Source organism: Argiope bruennichi, chromosome 11 (genome assembly GCF_947563725.1).
Source record: "Argiope bruennichi chromosome 11, qqArgBrue1.1, whole genome shotgun sequence".
Classification (NCBI taxonomy): Eukaryota; Metazoa; Arthropoda; class Arachnida; order Araneae; family Araneidae; genus Argiope; species Argiope bruennichi.
This window is the reverse complement of record NC_079161.1, coordinates 96,702,247-96,720,683: the sequence shown is the minus strand read 5'-3', so window position 1 is coordinate 96,720,683 and position 18,437 is coordinate 96,702,247. Positions and strand designations below refer to the sequence as shown.

Genomic DNA, 18,437 nt, shown 5'->3' with positions numbered 1-18,437 from the left:
TGAATCTAATACGCCTGTACCCATTTGAGTAGCGCCAAGCGTAATGGCGAGCGTGTGTGGGTGAGTGGTTGCTGATGCTGTTGCTGCGCCAAGTGAGACTGACGACTTTAGGTTGCTGCGGCCTTTGTGTGTGTGTGTGTGTGTGTGTGTGTGTGTGTGTGTGTGTGTGTGTGTGTGTGTGTGTGTGTGTGTTGCTGTGTCCAGTGAATCTGACGACTTTGGGTTGCTGCGTCAAGTGAGTCTGACGTCTTTGGTTGCGGGTAGATGGTGCCACAACAGCTGTACGAAGGTTGAAGGTTAAGCTTTCGCCACAAGCTTTGTATATAGCCCAGAGCTCAGCTTGAAAAACCAATCAACGATCATCAAGTATGTACAGAATCTCTTCAATGAAGTTTTTGCAAAAAATAGACAGTTGCTCTCACATGACCATTAAGTTTGGAATTCAAGACCATTACGTTTGGAATAGGTTTGTATAAAAAAAGAAATTAGCTGGGGCAAATGAGAACAATCCAACTGCACTTAGAACGCTGACTAGGTGAACCAGAGCACAACCAATCTTCGAACACTTCATCAATACACCTTGAAAATGTATATATTTTTATGATATATATTAAAAAAGGCATTCACGTCTACAGATTCTAGTCCGTAGAGAATTTGAAGAGAGTGAGTAAAAGTAGGGCGGAAGACATCAATTATTGCTAGCATTACTTGACGCTGGAAACTAATTAATTTCCTGAATCTGTCTTATTGATTCAAACCACCATACTGAAAATAGAAAATAAGTAAGCATAGTAGAAGATAAGAGAAAATTCGACAGAGTAACAATTTTATTTTCAAAAACATATACACGATGAGCAACAATTTCTGAAAAAACAATCAAGTTTTATATTTTGGCAAGGCTTAGTGTGAGCAAAGATCGAAAACATTCAAATGACAGATTCCCGCAATGGCAATATACAGAATGACGTCGGCAAATCCTCTGGCGATGTCACGGACTGTCATCGCGTCGGTTTGTGGTTGCTGTTGGCTTGATATCGCCATCTTTCGGAGTTGGCAGAATCCAGATTTCCAGTCGAGCCGTGTGGTGTTATGGGCTGGGCAGATTCCGTACCTGACAGAGAAAAAAAAATAGCAACCTAAATTTTTATAACAATATCTGTTGTAAATGATGTAAAACGGTGATTAATAATGGAAAATTAAACATGGAGGAAATCAGACCAATATGCAGTATAGTAAAAAGATTGATAGTACAATAAATATAGTGGTACAGCGTAGTAATAAAGTTTAGTTTTATTAGCGTTTTATAGTACACTAGGGCTATTTTGGGACGGACCTCGTAATTTTGAACCACGATCAGATGAAGACGATGGCACCTGAGATAGCACCTGCTTCCTCTCCAAGCTTCCACACCACACCAGTGTGAGGACGTTTGCCCCCGACAGATTCAATGTGCACCAGACTCACTTGCACAGACGGTTCTTCGGTGGAAGCGGGTCCCCAGCCTGAAACCCTCCAGTTCCGAACCCGAGATCTTACCATCAGGCAACCTCAACCCAGTTTAGTAATGGCCGCGGTGGCCTGGTGGTAAGGTCTCGGCTTCGGAACCGAAGGGTTTCAGGTTCGAGATCCGATTCCACGGAAGAACCGTCGTGTAAGGGGGTCTGTTGCACGTTAAATCCGTCCTGACAAAACGTTCTCCCGCTGTTGTGATGTGGTGTGAAAAGGGGGGTAACAGCTCAGGTGTCGTCCTCGTCATCCGATTGCGGTTCAAAATTACGAGGTCCGTCCCAAAATAGCCCAAGTGCTGCTTCGAACGGGACGTTAATATAATTAAACTAAACTAAACCCAGTTTAGTAATAAATATAGTAGTATGATAAATAGACGAGAAATAGGTAAGCTGTTTACATCGAAATGGATAAACTGTGTATTGATATATCACATGTTCTCATCTCCATCTCACACCATTTTATATATCCCATATTCCCCATCAACTGCAATATCATGTACAAGTACGATTATAAGAGAGTAAAAAATCGGGAAATTGCTAAACATACTTGCTATTACAGCAAGAGCAAGGGTAATTATTATGAATGCAGGTTTTCGAGAATTTAAAGAGTTCAGAAAGAGACGAGTAAAGATTATCGACGACTCTTGGTCTAGCTGACCAAATTTTAACGAGATTTGAGGAGAGGCGGGAACAGTGCATAGTGGTAGAATTCTTGAAGATCAAACAGACAATCAAGATTACGCAAGTGTATATTATTGCTATTTATATGGAAGTTATCGGTGAAAATGACTTGGTATATAAAAAAACTAAATTATCTCGTCTCTTTCTACATCTATTTCCAAAGGTGTTCAAGTCAACTCTGAAATAAAACTAGACTTGAGAATATAGATGCATTTAAAGCACATTTGAAATTCTTATAAAATGACAGGACATATTATTTGACGACTGGAAACTTCACATTGAAAAAATGTTTGAGAATAATATATTAAAGGCGATATTATCAGGAGAAATTTGCACTGAAGTTTACAATTTTAAAAATACATACATAAATCATTTTAAACATTTATAAGCTTATTTTCTGTATTTTGTTTTTATTTTTTTATATACTAATTCACATATATTTATATGAATTTTCATATTAGGCTATATTACCTTGTTTATATGAAGCAGACATATAAATAGGTCTTGTAGGGCATCTCTTAATAGTAGCAAATAATCCATCCGACCCCTAAAAATTTTTACTTAAATTAATTACAAATATCATTAGAAAAATAATTCCATGAATTAACAAATGAAAAAAAATCATAATTACAAAATTAAGAAATTTTTTCAGAAAAAGTTATTAGTGGTAATTGTATGAGTATCTATGAAAAAAATATGAAATAACTGCGCACTTCTAAAATCAAAAAAAATCAAATAATAATGATTAAATATTGATAAACAATTAATTAAAATTTCGAATTTCTATCTTTTGCATCGAAGAATGAAAATAGTTTTGATTTTAGTGGTTTATCCTTAACTGGCATGAATGCGTTTAACTCCTACAATCTGTGCGTGCCAGTTTTTATGCCACTCATTCTATAGAAAGAATATTTATTTGTCTGTCTTGTGGTAACTTTTAATTGTACAAGTTTTCTCCAATATCGTTTTTAAATTAAATAATTTTCTGGTCACTTAATTTTTAGACAATAAGACAAGGTGAAAAAAATGTCATGTATTTATTTTATTTTATTTTTTATATTTTTATTTTGATGATAAGTGGTAATGATGCGTTGAAACCGCTTTTAATTTGACTTTATTTATCAAAACATCAAGTAATTCGTGGATTACAATAATGTGATCCTTGAATGAGATTTTTTTTTTTTTGCACTTTGCGAAGAAGAAAAAATTAAGATAAAAAATAAGTAAATAAATTTTTATTAATGATTAATTTTTAAAATCAGCATTATTCAGGATTTAATGCAATAGGTAATATATAATTCTTATATTTTAATACATAAGCTAAATTGAAAAATATTTTGCAGTAACCTTAGAAAAATAAACCTTTCAGATAAGTATGCAAATTCTATCTAGTTTTCAATAATTAATTTTTTATTTTAAAATAATTATTTAAAACCAATTTAAAACCTAATTTAAAACCAATTATTTACTGACTCGATTTATGTTTCCCAATATATTAAAAAAATTACATCCTGTTTTCTTAGAAATCAGTATGCATTTTTCTTCTGTATAAAGTTTTTAAAGTAATATAATTCTTCACACTATGCAATATTTATCAGTGTTTCATGTTATTTTACATTCCCTTGTTAAATTCAGAATAATCTTCATAATTTTATCTTGACTGCATTAAAATGCAAAATTAAATATTATTTAATATCTCAGAATGAATTAGGAGTTATTGATTCATTTTAACTTGATAATTAATTAAATTTTTAAAACAAAGTAATTCATACATTAAGTCAACATGAGCTTTAAGCGACAGTTGCGACAGTTGCAACAGTTACATAAATTGTACAAACCTGTTTAGGTGGTATGCCATCATTGCAGCTGTATGGTTCAGCGTAATCTCCTTTGTTTCCTAGATATAGTAAATAAGCCAAAGCATATGTGTGTGTTAAAATGAAAATAAAAGAATAAGAAAAATATTAATTGAATCTTCATCTACGGAAAAGTTTTCAAAAATGAATATCTTAAATTTCTTTTAAGATCTCACTTATTTCCATCCAATTTGAGTTGTGTTTTTCTTATAGAATTTCTTCAAATTATGTTTATATAAGGTTGAAGAAAAGTGCTGGAGTTAAAGTTTTATAGGTAATGCGTTACATCGGAAGATAAAATAATATTTTTAAGCAACTTTGTTTGAAATTTAATGGTTAACTGAATTTCCAACGTATTCTCAATAATCTCTCAAAAGGTTTTTTGAATTTGCATATTTATTGTACCGTCGTTATGTATTACTTATATAAAATTTTAACACATCTGTATTATAATGATAATTATTTTCTAATATCTCAAATTCGGGCATTACTTTTACTTCTGATTTTCGCTTGCTCCTGTTACCCCACGCCGAGTCTAACAAGCAATGAAACCGAACTGCTTTTGGCAAAATTCAGCTCCAAAATTAAAATCTCCAACCACGATATACATTTTCCTTTTTTTACCTGTCGATTCGGACTACTCTATAGCAGCGTCAAGAAAATTATCCCAAGACATTTATCACATTTTAAAAATGTTTCTATTTCTGTAAAATCATGAACAAATACAAGGATATTATTTAAATGTCTGCTAATTCTTTGCCAAGGAAATGCTTACGCAGCTAATAGACATGTATATGAGAAAAATGTAATTAAATGAGCATTAAAATAGCTTCTTCATGCTATTATAGAACCAACTAAAGAATTAATATTGTAGTCAATGGGAGTGAATAAGCGTGAAATAGTTTATCTAACAATAGCTTTAGCATACCACATACACTATGCATTTTTCTGAAGAATATAATCTCGAATCCGCCTTCAATCAATTAAAAAGCCGATAATCTTTAACATCTTATTACAGTGAAAATGTCGATCAATATTTAAAATTGGTATTACTTATAAATATAATAAATCTTATCGCATTATAAATTTCAAAATGTTTAAATCAAGATATCCATTCAATAGAAAATTTCCAAAAATAAAATATTAAACATTTTAAATTTAGAATTAATTGCTCTTTTAGAATATATTTTTACACACAGGAAGTCTTAATTGGAATAAGTTCTCAAATCCGTTGTTTCTTGGTTATGAAACCGATAATATAATATCAGGTTATTAAGACTTCAAACTATTAGCTTCATCAGACTAAAAACTTATAAAATCTGAAAAATTTATTATTAAAAAATCCTATTATTTAAATAAATATAAGAATTTGAAACAGGATATTCTTCTGCCGTTGAAAATTCCAGAACAAAATATGAACAATCTTTCATTTTAAAAAGGGAATTCCCTGTTGTGCAGACTCTACGTCATCGCTTATAGAACGAATAGCAGTTTTTTAAGGAAAGTTATTTTACTGAAAACGACGCATCATCGTTTGGAGAACGATGTGTAATGCTTTAAACTTACCTGCTGGACAAGAATAATGAGACGTTTTCGAAGTCTTGTCCGTGATTTGTTTTCCAAGATCGCTCATCATAAGCGAATCACCGCACGGTTTTCTCATTTCGAATTCTAGAAAACAAAAGTTTCTAGTAAAATAATAATCGCAACGGAGTCTTATTTAAAAAAATAAAAAGCTTTCTTCAAAGCTTTGCGATTGGACTTTATCATCTCTACTATTTACGAAGTTTAGAAATTTAAGAATGGCAATAACTACAAACGATACATTTAATTACAGATAAAATACGAGGAGCATATTTATGTTCCTTGCCGGTGCTGGTTCCCACGCGACTCGGGGAACGAAGTACTAAACTTTGAATTTATGATGCCTACTATGGGTGTGCCTGTTCTATCCCCGGCCCTCGACTTGGGCAAGAGGGGGGGTCATAGTTATCTATGGCTAGGCTTGAAGAGATGTGCCTGTGTGCACACCGCCCCGTGGCATCGCTTCCCTATATGGGCCGGCGTCCTGGCTTAGGGGTAGCGCGTCTTCCCCGTGATCTGGGCGTCCCGGGTTCGAGTCCCGGTTTGGGCATGGTTGTTCTTCTGTTGTTCTATCTGTGAGATGTGTGAATATGCCCTCCTGTAAAAAGGGGTTGTGCAAGCGAATGAGTGATGCGTGAGTGGCAAAGTCGTACTCTTGGCCCTAGTTGGCGCTGCTATAAAAAAAATAAGAGACGTTCCCCCTTCAGGCTTAAATTGATGTCTTCGTAACAGCGGGCTTGTCAGTGGCAAGTGCCATAAGAAACAAACAAACAACAACAGATAAAATTTTAGAGCATTTATGTTCCTTCAGTTATAGACAAAAGTTGTGTGCAATTTATTTCTAGTAATACAGAAATCGTTAAAGAAGTAAAAAGTAAAATAAAAACTGAAGCAGGATCAGTTTTGTTGATTGCTTTGATGGTTAGAGCTATTACTAAGCATCTCTCGAACAATTCCATGCAATCCGTGGATCTTTTTGTTACTCGTTGGGATTGAAGCCTTATTTATCCAGATTCAAGTGCCAGTGATTATTGTTTTATTTCAAAGAAGGAAGCATTATGAAGTATTCGTCACATATATATAATAGAGATTCTTAATTTGATAAATGGCCACATTCAAACCATCAACAGATCTTGAAATTGTTCATGTATTTCACGACTTTCAATTAGATGGTACATGCTGATGACCATTATCAGGACGATAATAAAGTTAGTTAGGTCACGTTACGATTAGGGATTGCAATACCGATATACCGGGATACCGAATACCGGTATTTTGAGCCATTTGTACAATTTTGCAATACCTGCATTCACAAGTTTAAATACCGGTTTTTCGATATTTACTAGAAATTTTTAAAATTGTCTCCACTATATGTTCAGGGATCGCCAACAAAGCAAAATAGTATACGTTTTTGTTTTTATGTCTCCCTAACGGGCGAAATTAATTAACTAATTCATGGCTTAATTAATTGCTTAAATCTAAATTAAAGAAAGATGGATTATCCATGAAAGAAAATATTGTACCCATAACGATTGATGGAGCAACAGTTAATAAAAAGTTGGACATTTCATTGGTACAAATCAGCAATTGTGCTATGCTCATGGAATTCAATTAGGAGTAATAGATTTATTATACCAAAAAAATAAAGAACAGAAGAATCCAAATACTGTGGATATAGAAACTTCGGATTCCAACTTTGAAGAGAGTAAGAGTGAGAGTGATATTGACAATGTAATTGTTGAAGAAGTTATTGCTAATGACGATGAAATGTTAACCCATCAAGAATTGCTTCCTATAATTTATAAAGTTCGAAAAATTGTTAAGATATTTAAACGTAAAAGTATAAAGCGTTACGTTAAGCGTAAACGTTAAAAGTATATCGCGCATTTGCCAACAGTACCACTAACTACCGTAGATGCCGAAAGAGCGTTTTCGACAGCTGGTCATTTTTACACAAAATTACTTTTCAGGCTTAATGACAGTACAATCGATGCATTAAGTTTTTTAAGAATCACATTTCAAAAATTTGTATTAGTACCACAGATTGAATAGTGATATTTACAATTTTTTGTGATTTAAATAAATAAGTTGTTCCCTTACTTTTTTGTGATTCTTTATATACTGTTATAATTTATAAGAGATCTAAAAAATACCGAATACCGGTATTGTAATTTTGGTCCGGTATTGCAATCCCTAGTTACGATACTAATCTTAGTTACAAAAATAAGGCTTCATGTTAATAAGAAGGCTACATTATAAGGTTGTGATTATAAATTTAACATTATTAACTCTATAATACTTGGAATTACAAGGCAGCTATTTTTTCATTTTATTTACTTATTTATTTTGTTTTGAGAACTTGACTTTGACCTGATCCTTTTGAGAGTCCCAAAGGATTTCCAAAATAGAGTCTTTATTATTTTTATACCGAATTATAGCATTTATAAGTGACTTTATTTTTAATTATTAGTTTAAAATGTTATAATTTGAAGCACTTTAGCATATAGCTAAATCTGTTAAGTGACTAAAAGAATTTGTTACATCGCAATCTATAAATATAATAAATGAAATAAAGTTGGAAAAATTATAAAAATGTTGGGAAAAAATATTATAAAGTAATATAGAATATTTTTTCCAAATAAAAAATAAATTTCAATTATAAATTAATAAATACTTGAAAAACTAGTGTGCTCTTTCAAAAACTAAAGAATCTTACTGGCTCAAATACTGAATTAGTTCGTTGATTGAAAACTATTCTAGGGTTTCTGGGTCGGTCGTCAAAGCCGGCGTCCTGGCCTAGAGGTAGCGCGTCTTCCTCGTGATCTAGGCGTACAGGATTCGAGTCCTGGTTAGGGCATGGTTGTTCCCTTCCTTGTGTTCTTTCTGTGAGATGCGTGAATGAACCCCCTGTAAAAAGGGGCTGTGCAAGCGATTGCGTGTGTGCTATCTTCATTTGTGCTAGAAGTCAGAATTCTGCCCTCGGGTGCTCAGGGGTCTTTACCCTCAGAAGCTACTGTGCAAAATTTGGCTTAAAATAGTCACACGGCAAAAAAAAATCGGTCGCCAAAGCTTTCATATTTAATTGAGTAATAAATCCTTATTCCTATATTCATTCTCCAGAACTCCCTAACAGATCGAGATGAGAACTTACGATCCAAAATGATACCATAACCCTCATCTGAAAACTGGATTTCGAAATAATTTGAAGCCAACATAAGCCCATTAGGTCGCAATAAAGCATTTGACCTGACCTGACCTTTACTGACATAAACATGTAAGTTATCCTATTACACCTTGAAACTGTTGTTCTAAGCTATCTGAAAAAGTTTTTTCTTTTGAGAATCATGCCCAATGACTTTTGGAGAGTAACTTCATAATTTATAAACTTTATCGAATCATTATTACTCCTTTTGTATACATAACTGCAATGTTCCTGGAAGACGAAGAAGATATTTTTGTGTACTTAAGTATTTTCAGAAATATAACCTATAAGCAAAATGTCCCTGACATTCTTTCAGAAGATACAAGAAAATAGTTGACCGCAATTTAGTGGCATTACAGTCTGTTTTTTGTTTTTAATCACTATTTAGATGCTATGACCATGAATACGATAAGTATTTGAATTTTATTAGTAAACAAGCATTACATATATTTCAAATCTTTTAAAATAAAACTTATTAGCCATTACACTCTTGGGATGTAAGGGGAAACAGATTGCCTTTCCATACGTTCAATCAAGCCGCAATGGCCGCAATCACAAAGACGCGTCCCAAACTTATGATGTTTTTTTAAGGTGTACGTATACACTATAAGATATTATTTTTTAAATTGTAACTTTAAAAATCCAGTTTTTTCACAGTAGATCATTAATATATGTTTAAACTCAATTCAGGGAGAAAAAAACATATTACACTAATTATTAACTAATTAAATAATATTTAATGAGCTAATGAGCATATTTTTTGAAACATGATATCTTACATTCTAATTTGTACAGACATACAATTCTGGTGGGAATTCATGCCTAATATTAGTCTTCATGTTGTTTGCCTCAATCAAATTATAAAAATGTATAGTTTTTTTAGCAATTTTTTCATTAACGATGAATAGAAAACAAGCGAGATTTTTTCTGTAATTTTAACTTTTAATTTACTACTAAAAATTTATTTCTATAAATATAAATTTGATTGAAACATAAAACATTTGCTATTTCATACAGATTATTTTGATATATAAATAATTGTATTTGGTTCATTTTTTTGTTGAGTTATGATTGTTTGAATGAGTTTAAAAAAACCGTAACTCGAGTTTTTAATGAAAACACCTCAAGAAAAATAATTATAACTCGAGAAATATTTCGAATATTGACAACATCTTGGTATCGTTTGAAAGCTAAACAATCAGAGAACATTATTAAGCAATAAAAATATATTCGATATTTTGAACGATTTTTGAAGTTTCAAGTATGTACATATACCTTAATTTTCTAACTTGAAATGACTCTTGAGTACAGATGAAGGCAGTTGATATCGTAAGATTTGTTTTCTACACACCAATTTAAAACTAATAAAAATAATATCCCCATTTCTTTATAAAAAAAGAGTGAGAGATAAAATAGCACCCATTCCATCTGATAGCGTAACATTTCCTAATAAAATCATGATTAAACTTATGTTTATAACATCTGATTAAAAGGTAAACATTTAATTTATGAGTAAACTTCCGATAAAATTATTTAAAATGCCAAAAATATATCATTATAATAAAATTCGAAATTACTTTAAATTCGTTTTTTCATCTTCTATTGCTCCATTTCTCTCGGAATCGTCTCATTAAACATTCCACTTGAGATACTAATAATCTTACGTGAAATATTATAGGTTAAAATATTCCACTTTGATTTAATTTTCATACATTCCGGAAAAGTGCCTAATGGGAGACGGGAACTATAATTAAGAACATTAGCATATAAAGTACTGATTATCATTAAATAATTGAATTTCGATAAGCAAAGTGTTGAATAGATGCTATTTTGTTGGCAATATTAACAAATTAATTTGCATTTAAATTAACCTTCAGATGTACATTAGTGGATTATAAACTGATGTTTAATTTTGTAAAGTATATCTAGTGTAATATTTAGCATAATATTTCAAGATTTAGTAGGAAATGCATCGTTTGAAAGCGGCCTGATCAATGATTCATCCTCAAATATGCGCATCTGAAGTGATTAAATCTCTTCTAAGACATTTTATGTTACGTAATTGTTAGAACATTATACCGTAATTTTATGCTATTTCCAGACCTGAGGGGAAATTAAATATCAGTAAAACTTTCTCATTTTAAAAGCTCTTGTCTGTTAAAATATTTATGATTATCTTTAAAACTAAGATCGATTAAATTCTGTTGATTGGATTTTCTAAGAATATTTCAATGAATTTGAAGAAGCAGATGTTAACATTTGAAATGACAGTTAAAATTATCGTTACCTCTTCTGTCTTGCGAGTGTTTCCTGAGGCAAACAGCCACGATAAAAATGACCATTAGCAGTACCAATGACGACACCACAACCGGAATGACCAGGGCGACATTCTTGTAGAATGGCAAATCCGTTTCTCTTTTACCGAAAGCTGGAGATAAAGGGTGTCCTGAAACAGCAAAGTACATCATTTTCAATATTTCTTATGGGAACTGGTATTTTACATACAGGTTACACAGATATATTTTTGACGCTTCTTCGCCAGTTTCTTTTCTGGATAGCCAAGAAGTCTGTCTCCACTGACTCCATCCATCTCATTTGGGATCTACCCTTTTTCCTAGTTGTTAGATGATTATGCAAAATAATTGTTTTTTAATATGGAATCATCATCCATTCTAAATATATGAGCCACCTGTTTCATCCGATTTAGTTTTATGAACTTTATAATATCTGGCTCTCTATAGATTCTATATAGCTCCAAGTTAAATCCTCTTTTCCAAACATTGTTTATTTCTCTCCCACCAAGAATGGCTCGCAGAATTTTTCTTCCGAAAATGGACATTTTATTTTATTTTCTCTGGTTTTGGTCAGTGCCCAGTCTCTGAGCCTTAGGTAAGTATTGGTCTAATTAAGGTTTTATATAGTAAAAATTTTAAAGTTCTTAATAGCAGTGAAATTTAAAAAATCGTTTTAGTCCTTGAAAGACTTTATTTGCATTCATTAGACGACCTTGAATCTCCTTGACTATGCTATTGTCATCAGTAACTATAGAACCAAGATAAGTGAAACTTTGGACAACCTGAAATTTGTTAAAATCAATTTCTAGATGGAATTCATGGGAGGTTCCATTACTTAGTACATGCATATATTTGGTCTTTTCGCTGTTTATGATAAGTCCTATGCTATTTGCAGCATGCTCTAAAGAAAGAAAGGCATCTTTTAATCCGGAATGAAATGATATGAGGTATGTCCTATTTAAAGGAATGCCAATTAGTGATAAGCTTAAAACAATTGCAAAAATATAAATGGTAGAAGCTTGCCAGAAACAGGAAATATAGACTGAGTGATGAGTATATAAACAGAGTGATTTTAGACGAATTTTTTGATCCAACAGAACATTCACATTCGCCGCATTCAGCTGAAACAGAACTTTTTGTCAAAGTTTTCGACAGTATACATATATAAAAATTAATTAACATTTAAACAAATAATAATAACAGAAATTAAAAATAACCAACTTTGAACATAATGCCTACTATTTTTTTTTTCAGTTTTAAGTCGTAACAATTTAGATAGTTTGATTTTTTAACTGCTTTATATTTCACAATTTTGATATTTCGAAAATAAGTGCTCCTGTAATGAGTAAAATCAGCTGTTTTGATATGTACCAAAATTTGATTTGATATGCATTGCAGATATTAGTATCTGGCATACTAGTGTCTGCATAAAACTGATTTTCAAAACATTATTTTCTCTAATCTGCCATCTCTTCAAAATATTGTGATTTTTACAACTCGATAACGTTTCGGTTGTGGCATAATCTCCGCAGAAAAATGAAATAAATGTACTAAAATATTCATTTTAATTTTAGATTAAAAAAAAAGCTTTCGGAAATTATAATATAAGTCTTGAAAAAAGACAGTTTTATGAATATTAGCAAGTAATAATAAGAAAACCAAAAGAACGATTAACAGAAACAAACAGGAAAGATTTACGAAAAATATAAACGAACAAGAAGTATTTGGTTTTGAATATTCGTTTCTTTTAAGAAATCGACTGATCTACTGTTAAAAAAAAAAAAAAAAAAAAAAAAAAAAAAAAAATGAAAACGAAGTTACCCTCCCCCCCGCATTGCCAATTATTAAGACTGATAACAGTTAGTAAAACGCAAAAATCTTTAAAATTATTTGAAAGTCGGATCTAAAATTTTTAGCAAAACTTCCTAATCATGTAAAATCATATCAAAAAATGCAAAAAAAAAAAAAAAAAAAAAGACTTATTTTATTATTATTATTTGTAGAGTCCTTCTGAGTAGCCTTGCCTCAAATATATCTTTTTTTACTTCATAAAATCCATAATAAGAATGTATCCTAAATCTTACTGTTTTTTTTTTTTTTTTTTTCATTAATTCTTCTTCAAATCTCTAAAACAATACTTCTTGGCTACTATTACTAATGCTATAATTAAATAAAAATTTAGAAAAAAAAGAGAATAAATAATTGTTAAAATGTTGGTAATCCGCAATGTTCTTGCAGTTAAATAACTATAAAATAGGTTAAATAATTGCTATTCTTCAACGCCAAAACTTATCAATTAATGATTGTTAATATAAGATGCATTTAGCTTTCTCACTGATGTATAAAAGTAATTCCCCAGCACAATCAAACATCTTTATTTTTATGAGCCAAACAAGAGAGAGGGAATAGCAAAGAAAAAATGCCCACCTGCTTGAGATGCAGGAAGCGTTCTGAAGGAATACTCCCCTTGCGTGAGTCCGGCGTCACTGTGGGCCGTCACCATGACAACGTACTCCCTGTCCGGCGAGAGGTGTCTGACCACGTACGTGTCCCTCGGCATTTCCAATTTGTCCGTAACGGTAGTCCATTGATTCTGGTACTTGGGGTGGTACTTGACGGCGAAGTGACGGATGGGGCATCCTCCGCTCTGCCATGCTCCCAGATTCAAGGTCACGGAGGAGCTGTTCGATTGCAGAAAGACCGACTCTTGAGGGGACATTGGGGCTGAAGAGGAAGGAAAGTAAACGCAAATTGTGTAAATTAAACTGATTTACTTTATGACTGAAAAAAATATAATTAAAAAAAAAAACTTTAACTAATGAAATTATATGAAAGAATACCTTGTTTCGAATTTAGAGCAACAAGCATTTCCAAATTTCAAGGACTCGTATTTAAATGATTATTTTATTTGTTTAATAGATTTCCGAGCACTAGAATGTTGAAGTTTGATTTCGTTTAAATTATTACTAGTTGATTGTCGTCATAAACGATTGTTATAGAAAAACTTATATTTGTTTAATTTCACTAAAAAAGGCCAAAATACATATTAGCTTATCAAAATTGTTAGTCACTGTACAACATAGTCACATCACACTCATAGCTGAATTTACTACCAAACATATGTTTCAAAGTTTTTTGGGTGTCAAGTAGAAACCATTCTGATATTTTTTTTGCAACTTATGGATTTTTGGTCTTTCTTTGAAATAAACATTATTAGGATGTTTTCTCACTTTGAAAGCTATGTTTCGCGTTTTGACGAATGTTAAATCAGTCTTTAATATACGAAATATAGTATATTATCTTAGAGTTCCGCATAGTTTAGTTGCAATGACGTCTCATTTGAAAGTAATTTTAGGGCTATTTAGGGATGGAAATAATTCTGAGCCCATTTTAAATGACGAACCTGAACGTTTGCCTCATTCTCCAATCAAACGAATTAACTTCACACAAATGAACTAATACACTATTTCGGCCGATGGCTTCAGATTTAGCGTACATTAGTCTTGCATACACGACGATCATTAAAGACATGGAGATTAGAGCTTTGACCCTTTTGGTACTAATGCTTTGAGGTTGCATTGGTTCGAACCTCTGAGAAGGCGAATTTGGTTATGAACCGTTCACTTCATATATATATATGTAGGGTGTTCATTAATTATTGTCGGGGTTTCCGTACCTCATAACTTTCGAATAAAAATTTTACGCAAAAACCGATTACGTATTCGTAAATTACAACTCAAAGAATTTTATTAATGATATTAAAGTGTAAAGCTTGCACAATTTGCACTTTGTAGGCATTCAGCTGAAGGCGATTATGTATTCGTAAATTCGCTGAACAAATTTTAACTCGAATTGAGGATGATGAAAATTACGTTTGGAAATGGTTCTTCAGTGACGAATCCACTTTTCATGTGTCAGAAAAAGTGAATAAACATAACTGTAGAATATGAGGCTTGGAGAACCCGCACGATTATCAAAAGTCAAAATTTGTTCAGCGAATTTACGAATACATAATCGCCTTCAGCTGAATGCCTACAAAGTGCAAATTGTGCAAGCTTTACACTTTAATGTCATTAATAAAATTCTTTGAGTTGTAATTTACGAATACGTAATCGGTTTTTGCGTAATATGTTTTATTCGAAAGTTATGAGGTACGGAAACCCCGACAATAATTAATGAACACCATATATATATATATATATATATATATATATATATATATATATATATATATATATATATATATATATATATATATATATATATATACGGTTTATCTGTAGTTTTGAATGATCAGTTATTAATACTAAAAGATGTGAATGGGAAATAGGACGGGATTAACTATTGTAAACTGCCTAATAACAATGGACTTGTACTTAAGGTGTCATGCAAGAATTTGTATTACCTGAGAGAAAAAAAACATTCATTTAATATTTTATTTCACTTCTAGATCCAATCTTCTTCATTCTTTTCTAGGTCTTATTTTTTAATCTTAGAATTAATATGCTATTGTAAAAATTATGTGTTTCATCAAGAAGCCAATAATGTAATGATGAACTCTTAGCATCTGTATTTTGGGATACAAGTCTTTATATTATATATATATATATTTGTTCATTTCTTGTTCATTTTTTTTTTTGTTCATTTCTTGGAATGCAAAGTTTCGAATAATTTAAAAATATTTTAATAACAATTTTTATACGCTATTTATTACATTTTTCAAAACGTGATTATTAAAAAGACTGTTTTCATCTTAAATTTGCGAACCACTTTTATGTTAAAACTATTTATCTCAAATTGAAGAAGTCTTGAACACTTCTTGAACAACAACATATTAAAATATACTAATCCATTTATTCTATTTGATTGTAACATCCTACGTAGGATATCATAAGGTATATATTATGATAAATATCCGAAGATTGGACATTTGCCAAGGTGAAATCTTAATAGGCATATAAATTCTTAGTTATTATGCCACACATTAGATAAGGATGACAATAACATCTCAGATATGGTTCTAAGAAACTTCCTATATGGTGATTAATTCTCACCTCTCTGGTTGTAAAGTAATAGGGTGGGATCAACTTACATCCCTTTCGGTGACGATAAGTGCACTCAACAGGAGGTTCTGTGCCATGGCATGTGATGATCATTAGGACTTATCTTTAGTCACCACCTCAGTAACTTAAGACACTCATTCAGTATACTCCGGAGGCTATGACATGGGGTGGGGTAGTTCCTTTAGGTTATCTCAAGCTCCCATCTGCTTACCAAGTTCCCAGATGAAATCATACAGAATATAAAATAATTTACCTTTCCCGATTACGAGATGACCCTCCGATAGGGCAAGTAATGGTCATTAAGACTTATCCATTTTTTATGCTATTGTGGCGTTCAGATTGCTATCATATCTTTAGGAATGGTTGTAATTCTTTTGTGGTATTCATGTGTTTTCTTTCCTTGCACAAAATTCATTGGCAAAACTATGTTCCACTTTAAACGCTACTTAGTTCTGTATGTCCAGATTGCTCTTAATAACTGTAAATAAAATTTATGGACAAAGCCTCTATGATGGGTACACCTTTTTGATTCGATTATAATTGTACTGCCTAGTCGAAAGATTAAATTTTCTCTTGAAATTTCATCTGCAAATGCATTCAAATCACACATTTCACAGACATACATATGACCTCTTAAGCTAGAATTAATTTCCGTAATAGGAATCCATATATTTTAATGTTAAGGGAAAAAATGAAATATTTTTACTATCCAATGACAAATCTTCAAATATTTACTGAAGACAGCTTATGGTGAGATAGATACCTTTTAAAATTGTACTGAGTAACAGTGGAAAGTTAAATGCTGAAAATAAAATACTCAAAATAATTTCCTGCGATTATTTTATTAGAGTTAAAAGACATTTCTAAATGTTACCCATCCATTTATCTGACGTATGGAATCGATACAATCGGCCGATTTGACATTCAGCGTGCTTCGCATTCAAATTGCCAAAATTTATCTTTTAAAATTGCCCGTAAAGGAACAATTCGTTTTGACTCGCTAATTTATATGCAGCATTTATTTTCCCAGGTATCTTGACATTTAAATTGGATTCAGTTGAAAAGTGGACAGCATAGAAACTATATAATTAGAAATTTTAACTTTGGATACTGTATTTGAAAAAGAGATCTCTTCGTTAACAATTATGTGTTTCAATAGATATACTATTTCACTTTAATAAAGTCTCGAATTTTGTTCACGTAACGTGTATATATTTTATTTTATTTCTTCTAATGCAATTTACCTTATATTATGAATTTGTATAAATTACTATACATTTAATTAAATTGATGTCTTATTATTTATTTCTCTGAACAGATGCTCACATTCCATGGCAATTTTATTGCATAAGAGATGGTGCTAAATGTAAATTAGAGTAGAAATAAATTAAAATTTAGAAAATTTTTAACATGAGAATTTAAGATTCTCTAAGCCAAGGAGTTATTTTCAAACTTGTCGGTTCAGATTTTCTTGTACATAGTACTCACTATTAATAAAATTTATATTTTCTATAATACTAACTATAGAAACTATATATAACTAACTATAATTAAATTTAATTACTGTAGTTTATACTTACTATAATTTAAATTTATATACTTATTTTTACTTTCTAGTATACAAGGTATAAAGGAAGTATTATAAATATATATAAAAAAATTAATTCGAAATTTTGACGAATTTTTATGTTTCAAACTTCTTTGAGTAAAAATTTTGTCATCATATCAATTTATCTACCTGTGATAACAAAAGCTGTGAACTAATAAGCGCTTTAATAATATATATGACAAATTAGGGAAAAGCAATTGAATTATTAAAAATTTCTAACAGTATATTTTGAAATGGTATTTCACCACTTTTTTTCTATCTATTTGCTTTCCTATAATTTTTTTTTATAAAAATAAATTTCAAAACCTGAATTGTTGTTAAGCTGCCAATTAGAAGAAAAATTTGCTCATTCATTATATAAATAAAATTAACTTTTTAGATTTAAATAGTGTTAAAATTAGTGATACTTAATTATAGTGAGTTATCATGCAAAAATTCCAGAATTTCGCACATTCGTAGTGAATTAATATTCCAATTAAAACTTAAGCACCCAAGATGCACATTCAAACTCTCTGAAGTATACTTGTGTATGAGCGGCAATTTTCTTTCATGCTCTAGAATACAAAGTATTCTAGAGCATGAAATCACAAGAGCACTCTTCTTCATTGCTACATTTTGTAGAAACATGCTTTGAAAATCT

General features: G+C 31.2%; 1 protein-coding gene across 2 annotated transcripts in view; it reads right to left on the bottom strand.

The window, feature by feature from the left end:
• Positions 1-851: 851 nt before the first annotated feature.
• Positions 852-18,437, bottom strand: part of LOC129957478 (cell adhesion molecule DSCAM-like) — a 538,584-nt gene continuing 520,998 nt past the window's right edge. For both annotated transcript variants that reach the window (XM_056069803.1, XM_056069802.1), the window contains exons 21-26: positions 13,553-13,849; positions 11,119-11,277; positions 5,612-5,716; positions 4,028-4,086; positions 2,661-2,736; positions 852-1,111 (exon numbers count right to left, since the gene is read on the bottom strand). In XM_056069803.1, coding sequence (XP_055925778.1) covers positions 999-1,111; positions 2,661-2,736; positions 4,028-4,086; positions 5,612-5,716; positions 11,119-11,277; positions 13,553-13,849 — 809 coding nt within the window. In that variant the 3' untranslated portion in view covers positions 852-998. The remainder of the gene's footprint in view (positions 1,112-2,660; positions 2,737-4,027; positions 4,087-5,611; positions 5,717-11,118; positions 11,278-13,552; positions 13,850-18,437) is intronic.